A 26091-nucleotide genomic window follows, 5' to 3' on the forward strand; every position below is an offset into this window, starting at 1 on the left:
GTATGACAGTGGCCTTAATAAACATCACGTAGTAAAAGCACGCGCGATGCAGCCCGTGAACAACAATAGACAACAAAAAACAATCGATTGAAATGTAAATGCTAATCAAATAAATAAACCCACGTACACCGTAAGGTAACGTTTTATTTTTTAGTAATGTTTTGTATTGCTATAATTTTAATGAAAGTATAAGTATGCTGCAGGAAGAGGATGGCAATAACAGCTCAATGTCAGAGAGATGGTTTTTGGTTAAGTGAGAAAATATGGATTTGGATTTGATGACTCGAAAAATCTGTGTGTGAATATATGTATATCTATACTGATATATCAGCTGATGAGTTTGTTTGAAAGTTTTAGTCTGAAGTACTACTAAACCGATTTTGATTTTTTTCTACTACTAGGAAGCTACATTACTCTTGAGTGCTATAAGCTATTTTTTATCTCGGGAAAATATTTATCCATAATCATCATTATCAAAAGCTAGCGGTCAAATATAGATATGGCATAATAAAGATAACACGAGCTAAAAACCTTTTATCTATTGAATTATACTTTTCTATTGTTACACGAGAAGTGATATTTTAGCACATTATTATGTTTTTACTTAAACAGTTAACCAAATCACAGTTAATATGTATGTAATAGAGGTTAACCCCCTTATTCATAGACGTTTTTTATCGAACGATCGAGTAAGGCTGTGATAACAAGTCTGTTTCTCAGTGCTGATGGCATGGCAGTCTTCGCCGGTGCGTAGACGTAGGGCCGTTGGGATTGGCTAATATTGAAATACAACAATAATAACCAATCACAATGGCCCTATGTCTATTTCTCAGTGCCGTTGGGCACTGAGAAACAGGCTTGTTATCACAGCTTTGCTCCGTCCTTAGATAAAAAACGTTTATGAATAAGGGGGTTAGTCTATAAATACCGTTATGTCACCCAGCGAAGAGGTTGAGTGTTAATTTTTGCACACTGTCACCCATTTGCTAATTACTGTAACAAATATTAGTGTTATTTTTAGTGTCAAAGTGCTAAATCACGATTATTTGGCGAATACACTAGCGAATTGTTCAATTTATCTTTGTCCAATATCTTAATTAGAAAGTCACCAGTTTTTATTGGTTTAACAATTATTGCTATGTCAATATTTATACGACTGTATATAATACAAACATATCTAACAATGAGAAAAGAATCAAGATTTTCGGTTCTTAGAAATCAACTATTTTCAAGGAAAACAATCAAGATTTACGTTTGTTTAAAATAAAAAAAATTGGAAGCCAGTTTCGAAAAAGAATTCAAAAAGTTCAACGAGTCAACCACGGCTTTAATAAATTAAACATGTAAGCGTGCGAAAGAGTAATTAAAATATTGGAAAAAAATATTTTGCAAGTCGTAATTTTATTTTAACATTTGCAAATGTTTTACTCACTGAATGAAAAATAAAAAAGCAGTCATTGTATCTTTAGATTGTTTACGTTTCGGGTTCAATAGGCGTATATCCAATAATAGCTTTTGCTTGCGACTTCGTCTGCTTGTAAAAGTTTTTCCGTGATCATTTCCTCGAGATAAAAGTAGTCTAAAGCACTAAGAGTGATGTAGCTTCCTATTAGTGAAATTTCAATATCGGTTCTGTAGTTCCTGAGATTAGCTCTTTCAAACAAACACTCTTCAGCTTTATAATATTAATATAGATTAGAGACGATATGATCTTTTAAACGTTACATTTAAATTGTAATTTATTTACTATCAGGTCCAGAATAATTAACTTACAACGAAATAACATCAAACTAGTTAAAATACGTATGTATTAAAATAGGTAAAATAGATTAAATATTGAAATTATTGGCGCGTACGTTCTACGCGCACCGTCTTGCATACTGCCCTTATGGTAATCAACCCACTATGAATAACCGTAGCTACTAACATTTCACCTCAATCAAAACTTTGCAACTAAATAACGAAAGATTTTTACAAAATAGTTCATATTTTACATGTTTGAAAATTAAATATTGTTTTTTGAACGATCCATTGGTTATTAAAGTTTGTAGCAAAATTAAAATCACAGTAAAAGAAAGGCAGCAAAAAGGAAACCAGGAATCATTTTGTTCCAATGATACGATTCACAAGACAAATAAAAACTTGCGTCCATTGTTTGTAAGAGATCATTGATTAGTGATGATTATAATCTCTAACAAAACGTACTGTTCGCGATAGTTTTTGTTAACTATTGTTGTACTGATTGTTTCAATCGTGATGATTTGCCCTGCTACTTTAGCAGTAACAAGAGTTATATATTTTGAATTCGTTTACTGGAGAAATTATTGTGATATTGTTTTAAATTAATTATACTTGCTTATGTGATACTTGGAATTTTGTTTATGAAGTAAATTAAATAATTGGTACTAGTTCCGAGTTTGTCCCTAAAAATTAAAAACTGCAATATTGTAAAATTACATCGACGCTTAGGGCAATCATACCTAAGCAATAAATATACCGAAGATGAGAAATTTAAATATTATGATTCGCCAGATTTTTCTGCGTCGTTTAATCTAAGTTTTGTAGCTCCAGGGCAAAATCATTTAACAAAATTTTTATAAATTTAATAGTTTAAATATTATGAATTTTATAATTGAAATCAAAACTTTAAATCGCTTTATCCAAAAATTCACTAGTTGTTACTTAGATATTATTGTTTTCAAGTATCGACATGCTTATCATGTTTATAGCATTGTGTACGTGTTGCAGGGCGTGTGTGGCAGAGGCTGCCGAGCGGTGATGCGCGGCGAGCGCGCGCTCTCGACACATGCATGCCGCCCGCGTCTCCGGTAAGAGTTCATACCCTACAGCTTATAATCTCATTTAAAAACACGTGATAATTTCCGATAAATTGAATAAACCACTCATTTTGAATATTAATCGTTTGGACCCTTTTCCGTCTACAGGACCGTGTCCGAATTTTTCCAATTACGGGCTTTTTAATCGAAGGACACTTTTGATAACTGTATAGGTCACAGTTATAAAATCTTCTATCTACATATAAGGTTACTAAAGCTATCCTTTGATTAGAATGTCTGTAATTACTAAAAGATGGATTCAATTCCGTAGACGGATGAGGCCGTTTGATCATAACTTCGGGTATGAAAGTAATTCCAAACAATATAAAATATACAGTGACTGTGTAAAATGTGACTTAAATAGTAAAATATTTTTTAGGACCGAATTATTAATTCCGGAGTACTTCCTCCAGAAACAAGTTGCTGCCTCTTATATTAATATCTAATACCTATTTATCTTATATCTATGCGTTTGTATATGATATACCTTCGTGGGGCTATAAGAAATGAGCCAGTTATTAATCAAAAGGCCGAGGGTTGGATGTCCGCTCCGAGACGGGTGAGATAGACATATTTATTTTGGCTTTAGGCGGCATTACTCGTAATTCCTTATATCCAGGACATAAACTTATATCTTAGGACCTAGATATGTGGTTCTACTGTTTGTTTATTATTTATCTTCCTGGTCTTATACTAAAAAAAAAATTCACGTCGAATTGATAACCTCCTCCTTTTTTTGAAGTCGGTTAAAATGGAAGCCGACAGGAATCTGGTTGTATGGACCTTTCGCCGCTGGATGGGACTATATCTTTTTAGTATATCATTCCTGTTGAAGTACTTTATTACTACAGATTAAAAAATGAAAATAAAACTTTTTGCAATATTACTAGGTTACCTCCCTATGCGGAAGTCTGTTGCGGCAGATCTTACCAAATTGTCTTATATCGCCTTACGGCAGTTTTCGATTTACATTTTCGCTCTTATGTCTTTATAATATATACTTAATCGCTTGCTTCAATGGTGAAGGAAAACGTCGTGAGGAAACCTGCATACCTGAGAAGTTCTATATAGCAATTTTGAAGATGTGTGAAGTCTACCAATCCGCACTAGGCCAGCGTGGTGGACTAAGGCCTAATCCCTCTCAGTAGTAGAGGAGATCCGTGCCCAATAGGGGGGCAGTATACAATACAGGGGTGATACTATAAATGTGGTAAAAGATAGCGTAGCAATATTAACACTAAGACATCGACGGCAACACATTTCACTTCTTTTTTAATAGTAGAAGTATTTCAGACAGTGGAAGTATTTAGTGGACATATCACAGTTATTGACACGGTTGTTAAGTTTAGCAAGTTGAAAAAATACTTGAGTCTCCAAGCCACAATTACTTGCGAATGCCGCACAAATTGGATTGGACTAAAAACTAGGTTAGTTACAAATTCTGTGGTAGGGTTGGCAGGTTTTTTATTAGTCTTTTATTGAATTGTCACAGTGCTAGTGTAATTGATGGTTTAGAGTTTTAAGAGGTATTTTGCTGTCTTTGCTGGGCTATGGATTGCTGGTCTGGCTTGTTTAAGGTGTTTGACTTTTTCACTTGATTCAATTTCAATGATTCTCCATCCATATCATATTTGTAAAGTAAACCAAATATTGACTTGTACAAACGGGTTCTCCTACATTATCTTAAAGTATTTAAGAATTTGTTAAGAAGGAGAAAATCATTGATCGTTTAACTCGACTGAAAACCAGCGCTGGCTGAGTTTCACAGCTCAGACAGCAGTCAGCTGACCCACTTGCTTTTGCCATTTTTACTTGTAAGATTGTTTTTTTTTAATGTTTTAAATTTCTGTAGTAGTTTTAATTTTGTCAATAAACGTTTTTATTATTATTATTTTATTATTAAATGGTCATTACTTTACAGTTTTTTGTTTGAAAAAACTTGCCAACCCTAAAACCGTCGAAATGAGCGTATAAATAAAAAAAAAACAAGCGCGATGTAGCAAGTCCGCTCGATCGGAATCCAATATCGGGAGCGATTAATTGCTTCTCAGTCCATTCCCGCGTGTGTTGGATGACTGGGTTACTAGTGAAAACATCTGAAGAAAATGCAGGTGCGTTGATTCGCTGAAATAGCAAATGAAGTAGAGTTTTGTTTTGATATAGCACAGATTACGATACGATAGCGGAGTTGAAAGGACTGTTGAGACGAATGTCCGCAGGCTCAAAACCCAAGGGCACCTCTGACTTTGCTAAAATTGTGTGTGTTTCTTTGTGAATTATCGCTTGCTTTATCGGCAAAGGAAAACATCGTGAAGAATCCTGAAAAATTTTCGATAAGAATTTTTAGGATGTGTGAAGTCTGCCAATTCATGGCCAGCGTGGTGGATTAAGGCCTAGTCTCACTCAATAGTAGAGGAGGATTTACTCAGCAGTGGGACAGTATATATTACAGGGCTGATTTTATTGAAGTGCAGGTTTTATAATACACTAGGTATGGATCTGAATAATGAGACAATTAATTAGCTAGCTTGGTGGTAAGCGTCACGCATGCCTTCTATAGAAAAAATACCCACACTTATAAAATTTTGCATATCACACAGCATTTATTGGCATTATTTTCAAGATCCTTGAACTCTAATGCTTGGTGGCAGAAAATAACAAAATGGGTATCTGTAAATTTTTTTTACTGGCTTGACAAAGTGAAGCCTTTGTACCTAATGGTAAATGTGGTCCAATAGAATGTCGAGTAACGAGGGATGATTACCTCTCGACAGTCGATACAATTATGCTTGCCTGTTGGAACTAGATTTACACAGGCTAATCCTGGAACGTGATACACACTATGGCACGTATCCACACCTTTGAACAGTGCTCGCTATCTGGGTGGATATAAAATATATTCTACCACTAGCGTGTAACAAACATGACGTAACAGTGTAACATAAATCTAACATTTTTATTAGGGCAGGTTCGAATTCGCTGTTCTTAGTCAGAGATACTGTCAAATACAAAGAAAATGTATCAAAAACGCGTGCCAAAATAAATGCTCTCGTGAAATCAACACTAGCTTGTTCACACAGTCACTTGTTCTCGAAGTATAATAGTAGTTAATATTTGGAATCTCGACGTACGTACGTTGTTACTCTTAATTGTTAGAAACAAAACACTTTCACTAAATTAATATTTATGAATATGTTAATATTTCGCACTGGTTGACCTAATGGCATATAAAGCTATGGTTAATAACTCGAATTGTCGATAAATTATTCTGTTCTGTCGCCTAATATTCTAGATCTTGTTTCACACTGATTATTTTTTAGATCAGTAGGTTTAGACTTAAGTTTTAATTTAAGATATTTTTGTAAACTTCGCGCTTTGTGATCATGATGTTTTAAACTAACAGAAAGTCGTACTTAACAATAATAAATAATATGTATTAGATACGGCGAAACGCACACCCCTATCATATCATGGGACGGACTACGCACGGCGAAGTGTTTGAATAAGTTGCGTCTCTGCCTACCCATTCAGTGATAAAATTCGTGTCTATGTATCTTTGTGTGAATGAAAAAGTATTATATTTGCCAATATTGTAAAGCTGATTATGCGAAAATATTGATGGTATTTATATAGACACTTCTCAAGAAAAGATAGCCTTTAAATATCTGTTACAAATTGAATTTAATTGTGGCGTAGTTGTATTGTACGTCCGGTACAATAGCGCTCTGAGGTCCTGGGTTCGAATCCCGGGTCGGGCAAAGTGATATTTGGGTTTTTCTGCTCAGTATCAGCCCGGAGTCTGGAATTTGTGCCCGATATGGCGATAGGCTCGCCCTCTATCACATCATGGGACGGAACATACTTGGCGAAAAGTGGGTGCCCTAGTTACACCTCTGCATACCCCTTCGGGGATAAAATGCGTGATGTTATGTATGTATGTATGTACAAATTGAATTATATGTAGGCGACGTCGAATGTGAGAGCTAGTTATTAACACGATTGTAAAACTTTTGAATGAGCCCTCACGCGACGTCTAATTATCACAAATAAATATTAACAAGTTCAGTTATACGCGATCGTGTTACATGCATTTCATTAATTACTACAATAATTAACTATTTGTCATGTATATGTATATAGTTTTTGTTTGGAACATGCTAGATAATAGTTTTAATGACAGTAATAGACCTATTAGCATTTTGATGACCATAGTAGCGTATAATCCCCTTCTGATTATATAATGCATTAGATAACTTGTTTATGTTTTGTCACTTCTTATTATGTTTTATCCTTTTTTGCCTGTTTTAAGTTTCTACTTATACATCTAAAAAATATTAGTAACAAATATTATTATTTTTGCCGCTGTACCAATATATAAATTTGCATGCTGTGGTCTCCTTTAATTGAAGAGGCACGTCACATTGATAATTATAAAAATGCTACGACATTGTTTTTATTATATGCCGTGTATCCTTCGTTGGAGGTTCTTAAATAAACTTATGTTTAATTCTCACTCTCTTCCAAGCTATGAATCCCACATGTTGGTGGAGTCATCTTTCTTCGTTTTTCTTCTCTACTTCGCTCTATCCATGATGTCTTCTTCAGAAATCTGACATTCTCCCACATCTCTCATTTCTACATCCTTCCACCTAGTCCTCGGTCTGCCTCTAATCCTTCGGCCAGGATTGGTTATTTGCAGTGCTAGGTTTCCTATGTAGATAGATTATAACAATTCGAGTATACGGTCTTAGTTTCACAGCAGACGAACAGCTCGTTCATCTTTTTCCATTCTATAAAAAGGCTACAAAAATGTTGCAAGTACGGTTCAATTCCGAATAGCCATCAAATTTCAATTGGATCACTTCAGAAATCTTCGTGATTGGATAACACACTTTCTGCTCGTGTATGAACAAGTGTTTACCTTCCATAGTTCATGAAATATGTATACTTACATTACCTTTGGAAAGCTGTTATTCGTTTATGTTATTGTATTGGTTTCATGTAATTGCACGCATTTAAGAGTACATTTTGCAATGTGTTATCCAAGTTAAATTCACCACGTGACCACATAGTCTTTCTGATTTTTGAGACATATACACTCACATCATCATCATCATTTTAGCCCTTGAATCGTCCACTGCTGAACAAAGGTTTCTCCCATTGAGCGCCACAAGGACCGGTTCTGGGCCGCCCTCATTCATCGGACTCCGGCGACCCTCACCAGGACGTCGGTCCATCTCGTGGGGGGCCTGCCTACGCTGCGTCTCCCGGTTCGTGGTCGCCACTCCAGAATTTTTCCGCTCCAACGGCCATCAGTTCTATGAGCTATGTGCTCTGCCCACTGCCACTTGAGTTTTGCAACTCTAATATACACTCACTTTATTTATAATCACTCACTCACTTTACTCTAATATACCTGATGAACTCACTTTCCGCCGTATTGTATTCTGTCACATGATGTGATAGAGAGTGAGTTTATCGCCATATTTGGCTGAATTTTTCCGGGTAAAAGTTCCGTCATTTCCTTCTCAGGGTCTGATATTATCTCCATACCAAATTGCTTCGAAGTCCGTTCGGTAGTTTATCGTGTTTAGACAGACGGGGCGGAAACTTTGTTTTAGAATATATAAAGATAAGATTTCCATATAAAATCAAAGAAAATCGTTCATGTAATTGAAACTAAATACTGCCTGCATCAACCGCTCTTAACCCAATAATTTAAGTTTACGTTTAATTTTAATCGTCATTCGCGTTAGTGGTTACAACGTCGCTTTGAGATGTAAATGTTGGTTAATGATTGGTTGCTGCGACCAGTCTTGGTAACTATCACGGTTATGTAGATGCATTTGTTGATTCGTTTAGGAATATTTTGAAAATATTTTCATTAAATATTACTTAGCACACATACATACCTATATAGGTATATATATCATAAGACGTTTTTCTATTGTCTTATACCCTTTTCAAATGGAGGCCAGCGCAAGTAACTTTCAAGCAAGTTGCAGTAAAGATTTTTGCGTAGTCGATTTGAGTAGACTTAATCCGATGTGACCTCTAAAAAAACTTTACTGTGATAGCAAATCTTGAAATACTAAAATTTGTTTTAAAGGAAAATGAACCTTCTGTCTCTCGATTTAAAGTCGAGTTACCACTCAGCACGGACTTGCAATCGATATTTATGAAAGTTGTCCTTTTCTTCAATTAAAACCTTTAATAAAATAACTCGGAGCATTAACTCAGTCATCGATACAAAACCATATCAATTAAGAGGCATAATTTCAAACACGGCACACTAATTGAACAGAATAATTTCGATACGAAACTGATTGATCGTAAACATGGCTTTCTTTCACCTACAGCGCGTAATATAGTATGACAGGAAAGTAATTATCGGCATCGAAGTTATAACGCTGTACAGTATAAAATAACCCTAATAAAAAGTGAAAAGCATTGGCACACGCCGTGCTGGCACTCATAGCGTTGCCAGACGGTACTTATTATGGTTTTTCGTCAGACTCGATTGGAAATTGAATAATTTTTAGGCATCTGGCAGCTCCCTTATAATGTCCTAAAAATGTGACACGTCAATGTCGTTTAATTTTGTTCTTTATGATCGATCGAGAGACCAATGCGTTAGTCACGTCTTAGTCTCTCAACCAATTTCAATAAAATACATGTCTAATTGATAACCTCCTCCTTTTTTTGAAGTAGGTTAAAAACGACATAGTTATGTCGCGTTTTTTTTGCCTCATGCGAAGCACGCAGACGTCTAATTATGAGTAAATGGCATTGAGTTGTCAATATTTCGTGTGCTGATTATAAAAGTGACAGTTATTTCAAATTATTTAGCATCTAATTGAAGTCACAGTCAATTAATCAACTGTTTTTATTAGAAAGTACCGCACATTTCGTAACTTTTGTGTATTTTTGGTGGAATTATTGAGGCAACACTCCTATGGGTAATTCAGCTGGCACACGTACGAACATATTTACAGCCGTAATATCCCCGAGGAACTCATTTTTCCTGGAATAATCCACGTTGCAAAGTTTAGCAGGAAACGAGATGTAAGGGAAACCACAAAGTCCTAAGAGACTTGATGTTTGATATGTAAAGGATGTTGTATGATAAAAATATACAGTATGATTCAATTCTAAACAGAATATCTTTGAACTTTACTTGCGATCCGTTCCGGCTTTGCATGGTAATATTTATTTATCTATAGCCAGACTTATAGTAGTTCGTCAACTACTAATCTTCACAGGACCACTCACTGGGCTAATTTGAAGATTACCTAAATAATTTATTAAAATCGCTCCAGCCGTTTTAGGGTTCATAGGGAAGATACATAAACACGTTTATTTTTGGATATTTTTTTACACACAATTAAAAAACAAGTCAGTTGTGGTGCAGATTGCTAGATCGGTAAACGTATCAACCAGAACATAAATATGAGCATAGAAATAAGAGTGAAGCAATAAGATGTTAAACATATAACTACTGTAATTATGTGCTTATGTCGTCAAATTAATTTAGTAAATTATAGTTTTTTTTTTTTTTTTTTTATTCTTTATTTAATTTAGGGACTTTTATATGTAAACATACATGTCAGTCCCATCATACCTTATACAATAATACTATCTATTGATTAAAAGTAAGAAATTTCAACAAACCACAATATTAAAAACGCAACATTATAAACTTAAACAGTAAATAAGCCGATTCTGATATTGGTGTCGACAAAATGTGATGAAACATACCTATATCTTTTTTGTTCACTAGCAATTTATCTATCAAATCCTTTCTATCACTTTCATACCGTACACACTCTTTTAATAAATGTTCTACGTCTTCTATGGTACCACAAGATTCACAATTTGGGGAATTTGACTTCTTTATGAGGTAGTTGAAACTATTGAGTGGAAGGTGACCAGATCGTACTCTCAGTGCTATCACTAAAAGTTTCCTATGTAATTTACTATTATAAAACCAAGGTATTCGAGGAGGCTCACAAACTATAGATTTATACCATATTCCTTTAAGCTTAGATCTACTATCAAAATGCTCCTTCCAAAGCAAATGACATCTATTTTTATATTTAGGAAACAAATCTGTGTAATTTGGCTCAATGGTTAATTCTATTCCCTCAAAAATTCCCTGCTTAGCCCTGCAATCAGCCTTCTCATTGCCCCTGAGACCAATATGTGATGGAATCCACTGTAACTTCAACTCTATTCCGGAAGCAAGAATATCAAAAATTTTGGAAAGAATTACATAAGCTATCGATGTACCTCTGCATCCAGAGGCACATCGAGCTATATGCAATAAGGCGCTTTTACTATCAGAGCAAATGACTACCTTTCTGCTCTTCCTAATTATGATATAAGATAGGGCTTCCGATATCGCAATAAGTTCTAAGTACATAATGGAAACGCAACCTATGATCTTAAAAATACCTTGCCTGTTACTTCCTCCTAGAGCTGACGAATCATAATACGCCGCACCTTGACCATGATCGCTCTTAGACCCATCCGTATAAATAACATGCCAGTCCTGATATTTCTCCCATAACTCTATTATAATGTCAAATTTTAAGCAATTATACTCATAAGTTTTTTTGGGTCTTTGCATAGAATCTAAATACGGCACAATAACTTTTTTGATATCAAAACTGGTAACCCAAATTTGTAAATTATACATTTCTAGAAAAGGTAACGATTTTATTCTTTCCTCCTTAACTTCCTCAAATACAGTAACGAGTAAAGGTATTTTCTTATTTTTCCAAAATTTGGTGTGTCTAAGAGCGCTCAAATTATCCAATAGCTTAATTGTTGCATTTTCAGACCATGAAAGAGATCTTAAACAGAATTTAATACCCAGCCATTTTATTCTAAGATGCAGTGGAGGCACACAAAGTTCACATTCCATTACATGTATGGGAGTACTTCTGATGAAACCGCCAACTATTCTTAGTGCCTGATTTTGCACTTTATCTAACTTGTTCGTATGTACTTTGGCACTGTTATCATACAAGAAGCACCCATATTCCAATCTACTTCTAACCACCGATATATAAATTCTACGTAAATGATTATGATGCAACCCCCAAGAAGTACCAGCCAGAATTTTGAGCAAGTTTAAAAATTTTTGAGATTTTGTCACTATTTCGTTAATATGTTTATTCCAACGAAGTGATTTATCTAACCATATACCCAAGTATTTGTATGAATCCACAGAACTAAGTGGCAAATTATTAATTTCAATGTTAACTTGTTGTTGTTTGTAATTTCTGTTAAACATACAAAACTTTGATTTGCTTGCTGACAGTTCCAGTCCCAACTCATCCAAGAAACAAACGAAAGAATTTAAAGCCGATTGGATTTTATTTGCGCTTTCTATCATGTGTTTACTGCTTGTGTATAATACAAAGTCGTCCGCGTATTGACATATTTGCACATTAAGGATTTCACGACAAATTTTATAGGTACATATGTTGAATAACAAAGGTGAAATAGGGTCACCCTGAGCTAAGCCCCTTCCAGTGCATCTAACTAAATCTTCCTTGCCCTCATGATCATTTGTGATTCGGAGATGACGTTCACTCAACATGCTATAAAGATATTGACAATATTTTTTGCCTACATTTAACTTATCTAAAATAATTAACATCTTATCTATAAGTACATTATTATATGCACTTTTAATATCGACAAAACATGCTAGGGTTGGGGTATTATCTGAAAAACCAATTTGTATTTCCGTCACCAAACGGGTCAAACAATCGTAACTGGAGATTCCCCTTCTAAAGCCCGTGGTTAAAGGAGATAGGAATCTACTTCTTTCTACATACCATTCAAGTCGTCTTGCTAGCATAACATGAAAAGCTTTACAAATACACGACATCAAAGATATTGGTCTTACTTCTGAGTCAGAATTTGGTTTAGGGATAGGGATAACATTTATGTTACGCCATTGATTAGGAACATGACCAGTATTAAAAATTAAATTATATACTCTAAGTAGATATAATTGAGCAATATTTGGTAAGTGGAATAACATAGAATAAGTAATTGAATCCATTCCGGGGGCAGTGTCTTTTTTATTCAAAGAGTTAAGCATTTCTTGCAACGTAAAACTTGATTCCAATAATTCATTTTTTGAGATGAAAATTGGTGGTTCAGTAGGTACATAATCAGGAGCAAGATTACGTAACAGCTCTATCTTTAACTCCTGGGGGACAACCATTTTAGCCTTTCTATATCCCTTTAACCATTTCATTCGAGCCCACATGTCCGATACCGAAATTGAGTTGTTAATATTATTACAAAAAGTCTGCCACTGTATATATTTAGCTTTACAGATTGCAGTCTTAGCAATACTAATGTTTTTTTTAAGTATAATTAAATTTTCTGGGGTTGGATTTTTCCTAAATTTACTCAAAGCCATCCTACGTTCACCTACTAGTTGTGAGATCGATTGACACCAATATGATTTAGTCTTAAATTTGCTTTGTGGGTTATTACTTACCTTTGTCATCGGTATGTTCCTATTAGCTGCTTTATTTATGAGGATGGTAAAAATATCGTAAAGTGACTGAACATTAGTTTCATTTATAGTAAGTTTAGAGAAGTAAGTTTCTAGTGTTGATTTATAACCATGCCAATCTGCTAATTTATAATTCCGTTTTTTTGAGTAGAGAATTGCATCATAATAATTAAATTTTATCAAAATGATTAAATGATCGCTACCTAAATTTTCACTTATAACACGCCAATTAAAATGAATAGCTATATCAACTGATGCAAATGTAATATCAGGGGATGATTTTTGCAAATATTTATTAACTAATTTAATTCTTGTAGGTTGTCCGTCATTTATAGAAGCAAAACCAAATTCTAAAGCCGATTCATAAATTTGTTTACCTCTTGTATCGTTTTTATAAGACCAGCTAACATGATGTGCATTAAAATCGCCTACTATAACACAGTTTTTTGGGAAACTAGAAAATATGTTATCCCAATCAGTTTGTGTGGTATTTACCGAACTTGGACAGTATACAAGTATCATATGACTAATATAACCACAGTTGAATACCTTAATACACATTGTTTCTATGCCCGTATTTCGCACGTTAATTGAATACTCTTGAACTTTAATAGATTTATGAATTATAATAGCGATACCTCCATACGAGTCATCTCTGTCTCGGCGGCATACATTATAATTACTAATCTTGCATCCCAGCTCCGGTGTTAACCATGTTTCACTAATAAACGCTATGTGTATCCTTTCCTGTGTTAATAAATGCCTAAACTCTTCTAGTTTAAAACGTAAACTTTGGGCATTCCACTGCATTATGTTTAAAGCGAAGTCCTTCTGGGCGTCACTACCCATTATATAGGGATAATATTTTGCTCAAAAAATCTCCTCTAAAAAAAGCAACAACAAAGCGAATACATTCCTCCAAAATAAAACTACATATACATTTAATTTTAACATCCAACTGTACATCGGATAGGCATATTTCTTTTAATTTCTCCAACATTTTCTTTAAAAGTGCATAGCGACGTTCTTCTTTATTTTCAGTTGCTTCCTGACTCTTTTCCATATCTTCCATAACGTGGTTTGCGGGTTCATGGTTCTCGGATATTTTTGACAAATTTTGTTGACCTCTATTCTTAACCTTTTTATATACCCGTCTTGAGTTCATCGATTGTTCCTCCACATGTCTTTTAACAATGCCCTCACTAGCAGAGGTTGTGCTATTTTGATATATATGACTTCCTCCCGCCAACACATCACTATACAATATTTTTTCACCATTTTGCACATCGTTCTGTACTTCATTTATATTTACAGCCTGTTCTTCTATATTGCATTGACTATGTGCTATATTTCGGCTTAAATATACTGACAAAGCTTTTTTATATGTATAGTTCTCAGTGCTCATGATGCTTCTAATATGTTTTTCTTTCAAGAACATAGGACAATTTTTGCTTAACGCCATGTGCTGGCCTTTACAGTTGATGCATTGAAGGTTGTTAGTGTCGCAGTTACTATGATTCTCACCACATTTTGGACATAGTATCTTTTTCGTAGGGCATAATCTTCTTATATGACCATACCTCCAACACCCTGAACATTGAGTAACAGGGAACGTGTATGGTTCCACTTTAAACCTACATCCGTATATAAACACATACGGGGGTAATGTGGAACTTTTGAAACATATACGAATAGTTTCGCTATCAACCCATTCGCCTTTTTCCGTTTGTCGTTTCAATCTTTTTACTGATAGAATATCCCTTTCACACTCCAAACTCTCAATAATCTCCTTATTCTCAATCTCTAAGTCTATTTGTTTCACTACCCCATAAGATAAATTGACTTCATCAATAAATTGGCACCTGTATCCCATATTAGTAAACTTGTTGCAATTTAATAATTTTTCTGCACTGTATCTGTCCTCAAAATGTACTAAAACTTTATATGGGTTTTTGTACTGTATCTGTAATATCTTATCTATGTTCTCATTTTTCATTAACTTTGCCATACCAAACTGTTTTAATAATGCTTCCTTGGCTGTGATACAAACTACTATTTTTTCCTCATGTGATACAATTATCGGTACCTCATTTTCCGAATTATTTGTTTTCTTTGGTGAATGTCTTGCCAAACGCTTACTTCCTCTTCTCACAGTTATAAAACCATCATCGTTTTCTATAATTTCCTCATTATCTTCTCTAATTCGTTTCTCAGGTAGCTTCTGGGTCTCATTATAACTATTATTCCAATCAGCACTTTCTTCCATCCTTAGCTCGTCCTCGTTCATGTTTTCATTTACGTCACTATCACTCGAATAAACAAAATCTAAGTTATTTCCTTCATCATCCATTACTTATGCACATTTTTATTTTGACGGTAGTTGTAAAAAAATATATAATAAAAACTACTAATGATTTCACCCAGCCCGTGCGCTCGTCACCACGTCTCGCGCGCGACTGAAAAAATTATAGTTGGATATTAAAGTAAGCCGATAATTTTAACTATAGATCATGGAGGGAAATGATTGTTATTAAAAAGATGTAAAATTATATAATTTACGAACTCTACATTTCAACATAACTATGTTGAACCCGGAACCCGTATTAGAATTTAAAACCTTAGACTGTAATCTTCTTCGGTTGGAAAGCACTGCAACAGTGTCGCTTCGTACACTTTTACGAGTACAAACCACTCAACAATTTGTTACAATTTTATTAGAAAGTGGTATAATTTTTAAATTATAGCTTCATTTCGGTTCATTACGCTGGATAATTATTTTAGAGTAGGCAAATATCGTAGTAATATTGAATTGGTAAAAGAGGAAAGTGTTTTTTTTTAATTTTATACGTGCAGCATAGTGACCCCGCTACACCTGATGGTAAATGGAGTGGGGTCCAACAGGATGACTGACGAGAGCTGATAACCCCTCGGCAGTCGAAACAATTATGCCGGCCTGTTGGAATGTACAGGCTGATCCCAGATCGCGACACACTTACGTGGTCCTCTATGGCGGGTTTTAACACCTTGTGTACGGTGGTCTCTATCCGGGCGGATATAAAATATATCCCACCACCAGCAAACACTTAAGTTTAAATGTAGAGAAGTGCACAAAATAAGAATTATGATAATATGTTTCACAAACACATTAAATTCGACGCTCGAATCGACCATTTCTTATAATAATTGAATCAAAATATGTTACAAATTTACAAAGTTTAATTATGTATTAATTACAAATAATAATAACGAACGGTAAAAAATATAGCAAATGAAATGACCACACTCATCAAACACTCGGGACACCAACCGTAGTTAGTACAATCCGTTTGCGGCCGACGTTAATTACAAAAACCAATTAAAGTGAAAGTGGTAACGTTTTTTCGGAAAAGCCTTTTACGTAACGTGTTGTCACCCGTTGCATAACTCATTTCGTATGTATAATGTAACTCAGTTACGTTCATTGAATACTAACCTCTATAGACACGATACTAGTGAAATTAGAAGTGTTAATTCTATGTAATGAATAAATTAAGGCTATTAGGACAAAAAGTTTGTGCGTTGGGAATTGTAATTTTCTGTTTGTATTTAAAAGAGTTTTAGGTCTATTTTATAAATTTAACTTTAATTTAAAATTGGTTTATGTAGTTTTAAGCAGTAAAGTGATATCTGTATATACTTTAAAGTCTCACATTATTTTTTTATTATTGTCGATTTATATCAAGAAGTTATTGTCTTCAATATTATTTTGGTTTATAAGAATATTTGTTTATTTCAAACGCAAATAAGCTCAAATATTTATTAACATACAAATCTACTTAAAGATTGTTCAAATACAGTATCCTAAAATTCCGTATTTCCAATTTCGTTTAGTGTTTTTCACCGATCCAATTACGTTCTAAGCGTGTATTCAAAGTCCGATTATTCTAAAACGAATTTATCCGCAAACCGTCCTCCCCTCTCGCCCTTTCCGCGGCACAAAGTGCAACTCATTCCATTCAACGCATTCTCTTTTCGGTGGCCGTCATTATCCGCCAATTTTCCCAGTCGATAATGGAAATAACTAATGTAAGAATGATAAAAAACGACCATCTTGCTCACTCCACTTTCTACGGCGTGTTTTTATTTTGGTACGTGCGGTTAATATTTGTTTTTGTCACCTGATCAGTGTTTGTGTTTTAAGGTCGGTTTCGCTTTCGTCCGCGGCGCGGCGCTGCGGTCGGTACAGTCGGCGACACGGTTACAATTTAAATTTTTGACGTAATTGCACACGGGCACGAGCCGCTTCGACGTGGAGTGCATGTTGTATTTTAATGGTTTGTTTTGTTTGTTTTATTTTCACTGTTTGTAATTAGAATTCGTATGTTAACTTGCGCTTTCATGCAATTACTATGGTGGTGAGCTGGGAATGATAATGGCTGACTATACGTAATCAAGGGTCGGACGAGCACGTAAATGGATTTTAAGCTATATACAGTAGTATTATTACTATGCTTTATGGAACTAGGCATAAAAGTTATAATTAATAAAAGAATAAACCATAAAAATAAGGTTTTGTAAAGTGAAATCCACTTCGCGAAATTTAACCGTTCACACACTTTTTGAAATGTTTACAAGAGACAACGAAATATTAATTATCTTTTTATGTAGAAAGACTTTTGTGTGCGATTGTGCATCGACAACTAAAACGGGTCAAGTAAATTGAGTATTTTTTTAAATATTTGATTTACCCTTAAATTCATCGAACGTAATGGATTTTTTCGAGATATTTAAACGCTTTGTAGAAAGCTTTATTGTTTAATAACAATCACGTTCAAGTACAATAATAAATACCGTATTCGATACTCAGAAGAATCGATATTTTAAAAGCAATTCGATTGTTTTATTTATTTTAGTTTTATGATGATAGAATAAGATTTTGTAGGGTAAACTTTTTTGGAAAATACTGGCCAGTTATGTGGAATCTTTGACGCTGGCGATTAAAATAAGATGGTTAATTTACTAATTAGTTAATCCTGGCATATAAGCAGTGGAGTATCTAACAACACTTTGTAATTCAGTGTTGAATGGTGTTTTTACTACTTATGAGCGGTCGAATCGCTTAAAATCAGACGAACGGCAAGCTCGTCTCAACACTCAATCGATATAATTAAAGGTATGGTAGTATAAAACAGAACTTAGACCTTAAATCGATGGCAATGAAGTGTGCTTTCTCAAGCAAACTCGCGTTCAAAACCGTGTGAATTACAATGGAATTTCTAATAAGGGCTCGATATTCGGATGGCGAATGTATATTATCTGTAATCGATTCACAGTAGCGATCGATAAATCGTATTTAGTTGATAACGATCGTAAGACTGACGGGGCCCATTGTGCTGTTGTGCTTGGGAACCAGTTACCTGACTTATCAATATTGGGGACACTATTGTTCATTAATTTAATATTTTTAGTAACTGCTTTGGCATCTAAGATAAGTCTCGTATGTCGAACTTGTATTTCAACCATTTTTATAAAGGGCAAATAATTAGTATTTTACTACCATTTCATTGAATCGCATTTGATTTTCATAACCATTTAATGTTAGTATAATTTGTTGTTCATTATTGTTTCGCTGCCCCTTATTCCTCAAAGTCAATCCTCAATACCTGTATAGTATTATAGGTTTGTCAATGACGTTTCCTTTAAAACAGAAAATGAACTTTGATCCAATTAATATAAGTTTGATTATACAATTGATTAAAAGTGAAATTTTATTCATCTTTTTTAAATATTTAATTACTTTATATAATTATCAACCGCCTTCGTCATGATTTATAATTAACAACATTTGGGTCATTTCTAATATTTATAAGTTCCAGTTTAGATAATTTTTTGAATATATTATAACTAATTTTTGTGTTGCATGTCATATTAATTATGTTTGTAATTTGAATTCTATAATCTGTATGGTTTGAGAGAATTAGCCGCTGTCATTTTTGTTTAGTGTTACGATGAATTATGAATAGCTTGTCGTTTGGTCGTTAGTATACATGTGGTATAATTTAATTTATTTATTGGTTAGTATAATAATATCAGCACTGTATTATATACTGTCCCACTGCTGGGCACGTGCCTTCTCTACTACTGAAGGAGATTAGGCCATAGTCCATCACGCTGTCCTAGTGCGGATTGGTAGACTTTACACACCCACAAAATTCCAAAAGAGAACTTCTCAGGTATGAAGGTTTCCTCACGTTATTTTCCTTCATCGTTAAAACAAGCGATAATTCACAAAGAATACACACAATTTAAAAATAGTCAGTGGTGTGTGTGTGCCAGCGTGATATGAACCTTCGGACATTCGTCTTGGCAGTCCCTTCTACAACCAACTAGGCTATCGCCGCTTTTTTTCGATAGTTAATTTATTTATAGTAAGTGCTTTCGTATCTGGCCTTTTTATACTTTTTTGGGCCTTAACGATTAAATTCAGATTTTTTTAGGGGCCAAGATTACAGTTTTCCATCACATATCACATGTTAGATCTCTGCCTATGCCTACAATAAACTCATTTTACATCACTCATCCAGATTTTTCTTCAATGACACGCAGTGAAAGTAATGAAAGTAATATAATAATGTATATAATTTTATTATATTGTCTCTTCGCGATCCATTCCCACGAGACAGGTGGAAAGTGTCTCCAACAAGGGCTATTATAAACACCATCTAAGGGAATTGCCCATATTATATTAACCACTTATAGCCATTTTCTACGATTTAATGGGATACGCATATTTGCCTAAAGGCTGTTTTGGAGATAATTGCAACACTTTAGAAATACGTTTAGGAATGTTTGCTCACGTAATAACATGTTTTAGATCTTTAGGTCTACTTATAGTATTTTATTAGATAGTTTAGAAGGCATTAGTCAATATTATACATTAAATAATTTTAAATGCTTTGTTAAAATATTGCTTGATAACTATATAATATTGAATTAAAACTATTTGACGGATTTTATAGCAGTTTTTTATATTATAGTTTTTTCCCGACGTTTCGAAGACTTTGCAGCCTTCATGGTCACGGAGGGGACCAAAATAGTTTTATTTCAATGTATCATTTTCGCGTAAATTTAAGAAATCATTAACTATATAATATGATTAAAAACATGATCTTCGTTGCATCTGTTTGTTCTTCAAACACAAAAGTTCATGCCTCATTAGATTATAAGTTAATAATTCTTGCATGGATATGATTATGAATAACTAGATTTTGTCCGCCGTTCCGCCCGTATAAAAAAATTAGGGGATAAATATTTTCTTAAGATAAGTATCCTATAGCACTCAGAAGTAATGTAGCTTTCTGTTTGGTAGTTCCTGAGATTTGCGAGTTCAAATAAATAAACTCTTCAGCTTTATATACTATAATAGATGAGTAACAAATATACACATTGGTATCATTGACTAGTCCTGTATTTAGAAATTATCTTAATCAAGAAATATCTATGATTAGTTCTGCACTATTTAAGTTTTCTAGACTGACATGTTATTGGTTAACGGATTTTTTTTATTGCTTTAAATTCGAGACGAGCTTGTCTTTCACCTAATTGTAAGCGATCCGACCGCCCATAAACAATAGAAACACATTAAGACATAAGATATTAAGTCTTACTACGTCCAGTAGTTACACGGGCTATAATTTCCTTCAAACCTGAATACAACAGTGACTACACACTGCTGCTTGGCGGCAGAAATAGACATTACAGTGGTACCTAAGCAGGCGGACTCTCAAATATGAGAGATCTACAACCTTGAAATCAGACAAGATTCATTTATTATGTTTAAAAAAAAATTAAAACTACAATACGGATGACAATAAAAAGCTTGAATTATGTTAGTAAAGATACGTGCATATTTTCGGCGAATACAAAATCCGCTGCCGGCACAAAGCAATAAATATTCCACGTTTGACTCATTTTCAACCAAAACCAAATTGACCTCAATCGAAATACCGGTACAAATTTCATGTTTATTTTCCTCAAAGAATTTTATCAGACAAATTGCGAAGTAAACAATTTTAACATTTTAAACGAAATCCGAACATCAATTCGCACAAAGGCGAATCTGTAAAACAAAGCTTCTAAAACTGATTTCCAATTTACCTATTGCTGAACATTACAATGGAAATTGCTTGTGGATGATATAAAAAATATATTATTTGTAAAACATTCAGAAGGATTTTATTAAAAAAATCTGGTGCTTAGTTGTATCACGGTACGTCTGCAGTGCTTAGGTCTCGGGTTCGATCCTCAGGTCGGGTAAAAGATTATAGGGTTTTTCTACTCAGATCAACCCGGAGTTTGGAATTTGTGTCCAAACCTACTAATATTATAAATGCAATAGTTTGTGAGGATGGATGTATGGATGTTTGTTCCTCTTTCACAAAAAAACTACTGAACGGATTTTTATGAAATTTACTATGGATATAGTTTAAGACCCTGGGAAGGTTATACTTCTACTACTTTTTATCCCGGGAAAATATATAGCGGGAATATTATCCCAGGAAACTCCTTCACGCAGGCGAAGCCGCGAGCAAAATTTAGTATGCCTACAAGCTCGCCCCTATCACATCATGGGACGGAATATATACGACGAAAGTGGGAGCAACAGTTACGCCTCTGCTCACCCCGTTAGGGTTAAAAGGTGAGAGTGTTTGTGAACTAATATTTATTACAATAAGTATTATATTTAAGTCATCTATCATTTTCTTTACAATAAATAATCTATGGACTAAGTATTTAATCCAAACTAAACCACGATCAACTTAAGTAAAACATCATACTAGATTCAACATCAAATGCCTTTGTCATTTGCAACTCTGGAGTTAATAGGGAGCAAACCATGACGTAGCCTCTTGCTCACCTCAAACGCATCACAACTATCTATTATACCTTTGTATTCCGACTAGTCCGAGCAAATACTCCAGATACTTCAAATACCAAACTGAAACCTCAGTCAGCGACAGGCTTTGTCTACATAGTCTGTTAATTAACTGTTGAACAGCGTTCTTGCGGTTTGCAGCCAAAAATGTCGGGAATGCGGACCAACGCATGGGTTGACGTATGGTATTGCATTACTGGGGCCTTGTAGCTAAATAACCATTATGTAATGCTTTGTGAGCCTATGTGGGGAATTAGTGTTTGTGCGATAGTAATTGTATTGATTCTTGAGGTTTTGTTTGAAATGTATGTGGAATTTTAGTGCCGCGGGAAATGGAGCTAAATTAATTGTGTTTTCACTAAGACGCGTTTGGTCACGTATTGTTTATCTGTCATACTTTGTGTGTTCTGTTTAAAATATTATTTTATTAAGAGAATATTATAATGACATTTTGGATTTATATTGTAGTATAGTATGGGAGAAAACTTTGTCCCAAAATAAAGTACTAATGGATTTGAAGTAGCAAGTTCACAACATATTTCTTAAAAATGATGTACATTCCAAATTCAAATATGCAACCCGAAGATCCGGAGCGTCAATATCGACGTCAAATAATTCGCGCATGCGTGTCGGCATGGATTGTATACTAACGGTCCGCTGCGACCCGTGTACGTGTTCATCTCACTTGATTCATTAGGACCTGGTCGTTCGGAAGGGTTTCATTTAATTTATTCCATGTTACTGAATTAGATTCTGTAGATGTCAACGATGTCATAACTCTTATTGCTTTTGATTTATGAGCTAATATTTCAAGATGTGCAATAATAAATGTTTTAGATGATGAAGTGAAAGATGTTTACAATCGTTGTTGGTATTGATGGCGCCGTAATTTAAATTAGATGATGGTATCTAATAGGGAAATCGAATTATTAGTACATGATATACCATTACATAACACATTGTAACATGTGGTTTACAGTATTAGGTAATTAATACAAAACATACATACGAAATAATGGTGTGGAACGGAGTACCGAGACGAATGTCCGCAGGTTCAAAACCCAAGGACATACATCTCCAATTTTTTTAAAATGATGTGTGTATTCTTTTTGAATTATCGCTTGCTTTAACGGTGAAGGAAAACATCGTGAAGAAACCTGCACACCTGAGAAGTTCTCTACAGGAATTTTGAGGGTATATGAAGTCTACCAAACCGCACTAGGCCAGCATGGTGGATTAAGGTCTAATCCCTCTCAGTAGTAGAGAAGGCTGACTTTATTATACATACCAAATATTTTTCCTTTAAAACCAAGATGTTATTTATTTCATTTAGCCATATTTGTTTTCGTATTCCATGATTTTCATTCGGCCTTATATAAAATATAGTGAAGACCTTTCTAAAGGCTGAGTGGAGTCTTTGTTGACGTTTTCCAATGTATACTTGTGAACAAGCCACTTACCGCGTGGAGTGGAGCCAACTAACTCGGTGGCGCCTGGCCCGTTACCGTATTGTTGCTATTCTTTGAACACTCGACTTTCTTGATAATATAGTAAAATGGAGCAAGTATTGTCAGTTACTCGGAATGTAAAATATTTTGATGGATTGAGTTGTGGTATTGCAGAGTTTTGTTATTTGTATGCTAGAAATCGCTGTATAAATTTGATTGGACATAATATTGATGATAGCGTATTGAAATAGAAACTATTACCCACCTTCTCCTTGTGACCATGAAGGCTGTAAAGTCTTTGAAATCTCGGGCGAAAATTACAATAAAAGGCCGAGACAAAATCTGAATAATAGTTATACTTCAATGTCTAACATTCGCGTTAATATAGGAAATCATAATGGTAGCGTAGAATTGTATTACTCTACGACTGCACACGGTAGAAAATGAGTGCACCTATTGCGTCTTTGCCTACTCCTTCGGGGATAAATGGTGGAGGTGTGTGATCTATTATTTTTTTTTATATGTATACTATTATAAATGGTCAAAACTTGCAACAGACCAATGTAACTAATTTAAAATTACATTTCATTCATTCATAAACATAATTACATTTTTGTACATTACATCAAATTTAACTAGTTTAAAGTTGATTTAACTGCGAACATAATTTAATATGTTAGCAGCAGCTACAAAGCATTATAGGACCTTATATAATTTCGGATGACAAACGAAGTGCAACACTACGCAGTGCTTTTGTAATTCAAACGTGTTATTGCTGCTAACGGAACATGACGCTTAGCTACTATCAAGCCAGCCCTTTTCGTATAAAAATCTTCGTATCAATGGCTTCAACAAACATAATTAGAAGATTGAAGTCCAGCTGCTCGTTCCCACGCTGACTTGCGCATGTTGACTTGTCTTACCACACCTACCCCGGTATCGGTAGATCAGTTATCTGTTATTATCTATAACCAGTTGACATTTTTGTCGGCAGCGTGATATTATAGGTGTTTGGGATGTATAAGAATAAGTCGATAGATTTAAATGAACATTTATCGAATGGAGATTGGATTTTAAGTAGTTATAATAAATCCGAGTGAGATTTTTATTGAAAAACTAGTTGACCCGACAGACGTTGTCCCGTCTTAACTATGAATTTGCAGCGCGCATTCTGTCAATCGCTGACAGATATTTCAAACAATTGACAATTATATAAAATTTATATTTTCGTTAAGCTTTCTAATTTTCCGCGCAATTTTTTGAATTTTTTCTTTCATAAGAACCTTCTCCTGACAATAATAAACACAACAAAATAAAAATAGTGATATCGGTCCAGCCGTTCATGTGTGATGGCGTGACCAAGGGAAATAGGGATTCATTTTTATACATATAGACTAGCTGGCCTGACAGACGTTGTCCTGTTTTAACTGTGAATATTTATTTCGAACTGGTATAATTATTAAAAAAAAAATATTAATAAAAAATATATTGTGTTTATTATTGTAATGCTCTTTGCACGCATTCTGTCAATCGCTGACAGTTATTTCAAAGAACTGACAGGAGAATTGTCGTGTAAACGATACAGCCAATCAAAATAAATGAGATTGGATTGGAAGAACTGACAGTTACGTCAAACAACTGATAAAAGCTAGCTATGTAAAATTAATATTGTCGTAAAGTTTTCATAAATTTTCTAATATTCTACTTAACTTTCTTTTTTTTCCTTCATAAGAATCTTCTCCTGGCAGTAATTAACACAACAAAAAAGAAATAACCAAATTGTTCCATCCGTTCACGCGTGATGCGACGACCAAGGGAAACAGAGATCTATTTATATATATACAGATTTAGTTTCTTTAAGCCATAGATATTAAACTATATAGTTATTTAAATTAAACTTTTTTACGAATTTTATCGCGGTTTTAATATTTTACTTTTCTCCCGACGTTTCGAAGACTTTGCAGCTTTCATGGTCACGTAGGGGACCGAGGTGTTGTTCATCTGCAATGTCAGAGTTACAATATCTACCTACATTTTTTAAATATATTTTTTTTTTAAATTTTTCATCTTTTGGTGGTTTGATCTACGCAGAGTGAGCTCACAGTGTCTTGAAGTCTATATAATTAATCATAAACCGGACATTACCAATTGGTAATAACTTTTAGAGCATTAATTTGGCCTTGCTACTCGGTTTATAACTAACTATATTGTTTAATGTCTTTGCTTTGATTGTTCTTCTGATACCAAACGGGGAGGTTCGGTGAAAAACGTACGAATGAATAACAATACTATTTTACCCATCTAGGCTAAAGGCGTGAGCTTATGAGTAGATTCAAATAATAGTTTCGC

General features: G+C 34.3%; 1 protein-coding gene across 3 annotated transcripts in view; it reads left to right on the plus strand.

Moving 5' to 3' along the window:
* The window catches only part of LOC115440351 (serine proteinase stubble), a 146369-nt gene that overhangs the window by 21455 nt on the left and 98823 nt on the right, over positions 1-26091 (plus strand). For all 3 annotated transcript variants that reach the window (XM_030164613.2, XM_030164614.2, XM_030164615.2), the window contains exon 2: positions 2749-2828. In XM_030164613.2, coding sequence (XP_030020473.2) covers positions 2807-2828 — 22 coding nt within the window. In that variant the 5' untranslated portion in view covers positions 2749-2806. The remainder of the gene's footprint in view (positions 1-2748; positions 2829-26091) is intronic.

Source organism: Manduca sexta, chromosome 19, assembly GCF_014839805.1.
Source record: "Manduca sexta isolate Smith_Timp_Sample1 chromosome 19, JHU_Msex_v1.0, whole genome shotgun sequence".
Taxonomy (NCBI): Eukaryota; Metazoa; Arthropoda; class Insecta; order Lepidoptera; family Sphingidae; genus Manduca; species Manduca sexta.